We start from the raw sequence: 8093 nt of genomic DNA, 5'->3' as shown, positions 1-8093 counted from the left end.
GACCCTCTGACATTGCAGCACTCTCTCAGTACTGCCTCTCCAACAGTGCAGCACTCCCTCAGTACTGACCCTCTGACATTGCAGCACTCTCTCAGTACTGCCTCTCCAACAGTGCAGCGCTCCCTCAGTACTGACCCTCCGACAGTCCGGTGCTCCCTCAGTACTGCCCCTCCGACAGCGCAGCACTCCCTCAGTACTGACCCTCTGACATTGCAGCACTCTCTCAGTACTGCCTCTCCAACAGTGCAGCACTCCCTCAGTACTGACCCTCTGACATTGCAGCACTCTCTCAGTACTGCCTCTCCAACAGCGCAGCACTCCCTCAGTACTGCCCCTCCGACAGTGCGGCACTCCCTCAGTACTGACCCTCTGACAGTGCGACGCTCCCTCAGTACTGAGCCTCTGACACCGTGCGTCACTCCCTCAGTACTGACCCTCTGACAGTGCAGTGCTCCCTCAGTTCTGTCTCTCCGACAGTGCAATGCTGCCTCAGTACTGACCCTCCGACAGTGCAGCGCTCCCTCAGTACTGACTCTTTGCCAGTGCGGCGCTCCCTCAGTACTGCCCCTCCGACAGTGCGGCGCTCCCTCAGTACTGACCCTCTGACAGTGCAATGCTCCCTCAGTACTGACCCTCTGACAGGGCAGTGCTCCCTCAGTTCTGTCTCTCCGACAGCGCGATGCTGCCTCAGTACTGACCCTCCGACAGTGCGGCGCTCCCTTAGTACTGACCCTCTGCCAGTGCAGTGCTCCCCCAGTACTGACCCTCTGCCAGTGCAGTGCTCCCCCAGTACTGACCCTCTGACAGTGCAGTGCTCCCCCAGTACTGACCCTCTGACAGTGCAGCGCACCCTCAGTACTGCCCCTCCGACAGTGCAGTGCTCCCCCAGTACTGCACTGGGAGTGTCAGCCTGGATTAAAAGAATTAAAAAGGACTATGATGCAGATTTGAATGGTGCACACAGTAATCCAGCAAACCACCAGCTGATTAAAAAAAAGTTTTGAATACATTTTCTGGCTTAAATTATTTATTTATAACATAATGTAGTTAGCACCTTTGGAACATTTGGAACAGGAACAGGCCATTCAGGCCCTCGATCCCATTCTGCCATTCAATTAGATCATGGCTGATCTGCACTCAACTCCTTTTACCCGACTTTAATCCATATTGCTTGATACCCTTACCCAATAAAAACCTGGAATCTGAACCAAATTTGGGTAATAAAATGTGCATTGAAAATGATTACGATTTAATGTATTTTATTTTAAATTTTGAGTTAAAAACTTTTGTTCCAGTCATTACAGCCACAGTCAGTAGCCATTCACTCGACGCTGAGACTTGTAACAGAGTAACAGAATATTAAAAATAGTAGGATTTATGAGCAGAAGGACTTGGAATAGAATAGAGAAACCAGAGGAATTTGCATGTATGGGGACACGTGATTTTTTTTGTGTGGCTGATACGTTTTTAAAACAAAAGGTCAGACCAACCTAAACACAGATTGTCCAAGTTTGACCATGTTTGGGAATTCGTTCTCAACAGGCCCAATTCAGGTCCTTTGGGTTCAGAATTGGCGTCAAATTCATCTCTACTCGGGACATCATTTTACTCCTAGAACGTAAATTTTATTTAGAAGATGAATGCTAATTGGGTGCGCATGGTGCCAGAATGAGAACAGGAAGCCCTTCTGTTCTTGTTCAAGTAACATTGAGACCAATTGTGGTGTACTGATTACTGCCACTACACTAAATTTATGTGCAGAGCTATTGGGAAAGGATGATGGGAACGAACATCAATTCTAAATTTTGATAATTAAAAAGGCAAATAAAATAAGTCTGTTGCATGGAGAGACTAGAGAAGCTGGGATTGCTCTCCTTAGAGCAGAGAATTGTAAACAATTTTACAACACCAAGTTATAGTCCAACGATTTTATTTTTAATCCCACAAGCTTTCGGGGGCTTTCCCCTTCCTCAGGCAGTGTGGCAGTTTTTCCACACTGCCTGAGGAAGGGGAAAGCCCCCGAAAGCTTGTGGGATTAAAAATAAAATCGTTGGACTATAACTTGGTGTTGTAAAATTGTTTACAATTGTTAACCCCAGTCCATCACCGGCATCTCCACATCATAGAGCAGAGAAGGTTAAGAGGAGATTTAATAGTGGTGTTCAAAATCATGAATGCTTTTGACAGAGTAAATAAGGAGAATCTGTTGCCAGTGGCAGGAGGATCGGTAACCAGAGGACACAGATTTAAGATAATTGACAAAAGAGCCAGAGGGGAGAAGAGGAGCAATTTTTGTTACGCAGCGAGTTGTGATGATCTGGAATGCACTGCCTGAAAGGGCGGTGGAAGCAGATTCAATAGTAACTTTCAAAAGGGAATTGGATAAATACTTGAGGGGGAAAAATTTGCAGGGCTATGGGGAAAGAGCAGGGGGAGTGGGAGTAATTGGATAGCTCTTTCAAAGAGCCGGCACAGGCACGATGGGCATAATGGCCTCCTTCTGTGCTGTATGATTCTACGATTCTATGAAGTCAACTCCGTTATAAAATAAGGCTTAGCAAAATGGAATTTATTTACCAATGTGGTAAATAAATCAGATTAGCTTCGTCATTGCACAATAAAGAAAATTCAGCCAGTGGAAAAAGAATGTCACTTTATGGTTGCTAGTGCAGTAAATATTATCAGTATCAAATGCGTGTACAGGTCAAGTGGAAAGTTATTACCGTCTGTAAAAAATTGTCTCATCAAGACTGCAGCAAGCGCACCGACACAAATCACCAGCTAACAGTCACCATTGGAAATGTTAGAAGTTGGCATAGTAACTGTGGTGCAGAATTATTCTATTTTGGAAACTGGAGTCTGCCACAGATAAAAACAAGTGGCCCATGTCAGATCTGAAAGAATGCCTTGGGAACTTGACATCATCAAAACTATTTTTCTGCTGTTCCTTCCTTAATACCACTTCCCAATAAAAGATAAAACCCTTATTTTTTTCTTTTTAAGTGCTGCTAAACGTTCCACAAGTTTTTGATTATTATTTCAGGAGCACTGTTTAAACCAAGGACAAAAGAAGAGGAGAACTAACATACCAGGGCTAAAAGGGTTAAATTATGAGGACAGGCTTGTATCCCCTCGAGTATAGAAGATTAAGGGGTGCTTAAGGTGATTAAAGAAGTTGATAGGATAGATAGAGAGAAACTATTTTGTCCTGTGGGAGAGTCCAGAACAAGGAGGCATAATCTTAAAATTAGAGCTAGGCCGTTCAGGGGTGATGTCAGGAAGCACTTCTTCACCCAAAGGGGAGTGGAAATCTGGAACTCTCCCCCAAAAAGCTGTTGAGGCTGGGGGTCAATTGAAAATTTCAAAGCTGAGATTGATAGATTTTTGTTAGGTAAGGGTATTAAGGGTTACGGAACCAAGGCGGGTAGATGGAGTTAAGATACAGATCAGCCCTGATCTAATTGAATGGCGGAATAGGCTCGAGGGGCTGAATGGCCTCCTCCTGTTTCCTACACAAATTCTAAATTTTGTAAATTTTGAACCTCTACCACTTAGAAGAACAAGGGCAGCAGGTGCAAGGGAACACCATCACCTCGTTTTCCCTTCAAGTCACACAACATCTCGATTTGGACATATATCGGCCATTCCTTCATTGTTGCTGGGTCAAAATCCTGGAACTCCCTACCCAACAGCACTGTGGGAGAAACTTCACCACACGGACTGCAGTGGTTCAAGAAGAAGGCGGCTCACCACCACCTTCTCAAGGGCAACTAGGCATGGGCAATAAATGCTGGCCTAGCTAACCACGTGCATATACCAAGAATGACTAAAAAATAGATGATTAGAATTGGCCCAGACAAAAGTATCTCCATCCACATTCCTTAATTTGCTCATTGACCTGATGCCTCAAATCCCATTCTCTTATCTGTATCCTCCTACCTGCTGTCTCTGGTGCTATGCACCATTAATGAGCTCCTTATTATCTTCTCACAGTTGCCTTGCTCTGCCACCCCTACACAAAACCACTAACTGATATCAGAAATGCCACAGGAGCAGCTGATAACTTTTGGCAGTAACATACAGAATAATGAAAATGCACTGTATAAATATTTGATAGCTCAATACTTTGGTACTAAGTGATTATCATAAGCATTTCGTTTTTTTTTTTTAAATTCATTCTTGGGGAGACAGGGTGATAACAGGCACTGGGTACATTCAATCAAAGTCTGGGTTGTGAATAAAATTTGAGTTGCACTCAAGTTAATGAGTGTACCGAGAATGTTTTGGCAAGGTTTGGAAGTGCCTTGGGTGATGTGGCCTGATGGGAGCCTTCTGAATATTTGCACACCCAGAAGGATATGTAGAAGGTGTAGATGGGAAAGGTGAAGGTGTACTCAGAACTCTTCATGCAATGGGTGGATGTGGTTGTCAACAATAAGTCTTCCATACCAGATACTGATGAATGTCTCTTGCAACTCTTCATGCTGCTGCTGCTTTGCCTGATTTCCCCCTTCGGGTGTTTTCCTCTTTCAGATCTCCCGTGATGAGGTGTCTTTGAAAAGTAAAGGTGAGGAGCATGCAGAACATCATCACTTTGTTGGAGACTTGAGCCAGACCAAATTGTAGAGCAATCCCAACCAATCCAGGCAACTGAATCTTGCCTTCAAAATTACAACTATGTGCTCAGCGATGATCGATGGCAAAATTGGCCCTCATTGTACCAGTGCTCAGCGACTGCCCTGTCACACATGGGCCATTTATTACACCTTCTGTTTTGGGGGATTCTGCTACTTGGTAGAACTGGAAGGGCCTATTATGCGCTCAACGATATTAATGTGTAAAGCGTCCAGCAACTTGTGGCGAGGAAGAGATACCCCACGAATTGCAAATCGCCACAAGTTGCTGGACGATATGTCCGCTCCGCCATCTCGCCCTCACCCTCCCCGTGAGTTTCATGAAATTGCTGCATTTGCGCATTAATTGCCAATTAAAGTCACCGTAGTTAGGGTTGATAATTAACAGCGTAAGGAACTTTTTAATGAGGAGATTTATATTCCTGCAATGCAGATCAACCTCTCTGGCCCAGAAAGGGACCAATTTAAACTGTGAAGTCTCATTCCTACAGGTAGTAAATTGTTGTTAGAGATTTTAAAAATTTTAAACTTTTAAATCCTTTTCTTACTTTTCCTTTCTATCTCTTTTCTCTCTCTCTCTCTTACCAACCGCTCTTTCTTTCCCTCTCTTTATTTCTCTTTCTGTTCCTGATTTGACTCTAATTCACCCTCCTTCTTCGACATTCGCTCTTTCTTTCTCAATCCTTAAATCTCATTGGTTAAGGAGATAGACCGTTGGCCACTGAGGTCCCAGGTGCCCCTTTGCCCAAGTTTCAGGGCAAAAAAATTTTTGAGCTTAAGTGTGAGGGGAGAAGTCTAATTAGGGGCATATCGCGAGATGGCCCACTCCAGCAAGACCCAGGTCATTGTCTTCTTCCCTCAAGGAGGGGGTGCTGATTCGAGTGACAATGTAGGGCAAGCAGAGAAACACTGTGTGAAGTTAAGTAAACGCTGTGTGCGAATTTCCGTGGGTGCTCTCCCGCTCGCCGGCCATTATTTCGGCGGAAGAACCAGGGAAACCCTGGAAAAATGGCACCAAAGCTGCAGCCGACAACAACAACCTGCATTTATATAGCGCCTTTAACGTAGTAAAACATCCCAAGGCGCTTCACAGGAGCGATTATCAGACAAAAATTTGACACCGAGCCACAAAAGGAGATATCTGGACAGTAACAGTTTGGTTAAAGAGGTGGGTTTTAAGGAGAGTCTTAAGGAAGGAGAGAGAGGCGGAGAGGTTTAGGGAGGGAATTCCAGAGCTTAGGGTCTAGGCAGCTGAAGGCATAGCCGCCAATGGTGGAGCGATGAAAATCGGGGATGAGCCAGGGACCAGAATTGGAGGAACAAGTGGGAGAACCCCTATGGAAATTCACCCCCAATGTTTTTAAAGACAAAACATAAACCAGTTTATATTAATTATGTTTTCCAAATGAAAATTCCAACAGGACATGGTACAAAAATACTGCCGTTAACCTTAATAAAATAAAGATGTAGTTCCGTTCCTTGAAAAATTATTATTTCTTTTCTTCTAATGATGTGGTCACCAAAAAATGAAGTCAATTTTCCACTGAGGAAATGGAGAATGTTTTGCTTTGCTGTGCAGGGCTCGAGATTAGTGTACACCAGCAGCCTCAGACATGCAGATAGTGTTATGGAGTATGTACAACATGACCTGGATTATCCTCTGAGGCACCAACTGTCTGGGGCGGTAAAGAGAGGCAAATGCATTCTTAAAGGTTACCACCTCAAATCTGCCACAAAAATCTGCACCTGAATTCTCCTCCCAAAAAAACAGACACACCATATTTAAATAACAACAACAACTTGCATTTATATAGCACCTTTAACGTAGTGAAACGTCCCAAGGCGCTTCACGATTATCAAACAAAATTTGACATTGAGCCACATAAGGAGATCTTAGGACAGATGACCAAAAGCTTGGTCAAAGAGGTAGGTTTTAAGGAGTGTCTTAAAGGAGGAGAGCGATGTAGAGAGAGGTGGAGAGGTTTAGGGAGGGAATTCCAGAGCTTAGGGCCTATGCAGCTGAAGGCACGGCCGCCAATGGTGGGGCGAAGGAAATTGGGGATGCGCAAGAGGCCAGAATTGGAGGAGCGCAGAGATCTTGGAAGGTTGTAGGGCTGGAGAAGGTTACAGAGATGGGGGGGGGGGGGTGGGGGGGGGGGAGGGGGGATGGGATTTGAACACAAGGATGAGAATTTTAAAATCGAGGCGTTGCCAGACTGGGAGCCAATGTAGGTCAGTGAGCACAAGGGATGATGGGTGAATGGGACTTGGTGCGAGTTAGGATATGGACAGCAGAGTTTTGGTAAGCTTAAGTTTACGGAGGGCAGAAGGTGGGAGGCCAGCCAGGAGAGCATTCAAAAGTTTGCCTTGCTGCAGAATGCCCATATTGGGTGAGAAACGGACCCAAAATCTGTTACTCACCTGATTATACATTCTCGCTGATCTGATTGGCGCTGGGTATATGGGCACACTTGACCGCATCATATGCCCGCCTATATTTTCTCATCAATTCTATAAGTTGAAGTGTCCTCCATTCACATTTGCATTTAAATACAACGTAAATCCTTTTCACACTCCATTTGCACAACATGCATTAAAATATAAAATGATTAAAGAATAACAAAAAGCGGTGAGTACGTCTACCAAACACACACAAGTCAATCATCGTGTTGTCACTGATTCAGGAGTACAATTACATATAGTACGACAAACTGTTTCTCGTTTTGACGGTGATTTTAACTTGTTTTTTTAACAAATTCAGCTGGGTAGAGGTTAATGTTTCAGCCAATTAAACGACTTGAGGCATTCCAAGTCATAAAGCCAAGATGGGGGGAAAAATCCCATTCATTGTGAATCATACTAACTTTATGGGCAGGAAAGAATAAATGTGGTTTATTTTTACTTTTTGAGCAGCAGTATGTTATGTCTTCATTACTATTTGCTCAGCAAACAATCTCAATACTTGATCAAACGAGTTAGAGAAACGGTAAAGCAGGGAATAAACTGGAACACATTCTAACGGAAAAAGAAAAAAGCTCCTCTTTTAATATGTTTACTCTTCACCGGAAGAAGGCCAGTTTTATCGCAGGCGAGTGGGTATTGGGTTGAATGGCGGGAAGAGCACTTTCTTGAGTTCGGAATTGGCGTATATCCCGCTCTCATCTTGCCAGGTGTTCCTGCCTTGGCGACGGAAATCATCTATGTCAACAAACTGAGAGTGGCACTTTCTGTAATCAGCTATCTCAGGAGGAGTCACAAGCTGCAGGGGGTTGGGGGGGAGGGGGGGTGGAAAGAGAGTAAAAGTCAAGGTTGTTACTCTTGTTTTCATAAGACTCGAAATACAAGGGCTGATTCCACAATGTCGGGCTTGGAAAGACGTCCCATTGCCAGGAGTGTGTGAGGCCCATGGAATCAGGTGGCTCGACCTGATATTGCCTCTGGAATGCATTCCCGGCCGGT

General features: G+C 44.4%; 1 protein-coding gene across 1 annotated transcript in view; it reads right to left on the bottom strand.

Annotated features, from left to right (window-relative positions):
• Positions 1 to 7647: 7647 nt before the first annotated feature.
• The window catches only part of LOC137320669 (cilia- and flagella-associated protein 95-like), a 64580-nt gene continuing 64134 nt past the window's right edge, over positions 7648 to 8093 (bottom strand). Inside the window, exon 8 of the mRNA XM_067982348.1 lies at positions 7648 to 7893. Coding sequence (XP_067838449.1) covers positions 7714 to 7893 — 180 coding nt within the window. The 3' untranslated portion in view covers positions 7648 to 7713. The remainder of the gene's footprint in view (positions 7894 to 8093) is intronic.

Source organism: Heptranchias perlo, chromosome 4, assembly GCF_035084215.1.
Source record: "Heptranchias perlo isolate sHepPer1 chromosome 4, sHepPer1.hap1, whole genome shotgun sequence".
Lineage (NCBI taxonomy): Eukaryota > Metazoa > Chordata > Chondrichthyes > Hexanchiformes > Hexanchidae > Heptranchias > Heptranchias perlo.
The sequence above is the reverse complement of the archived record's forward strand: the minus strand, read 5'-3'. Positions and strand labels throughout refer to the sequence as shown.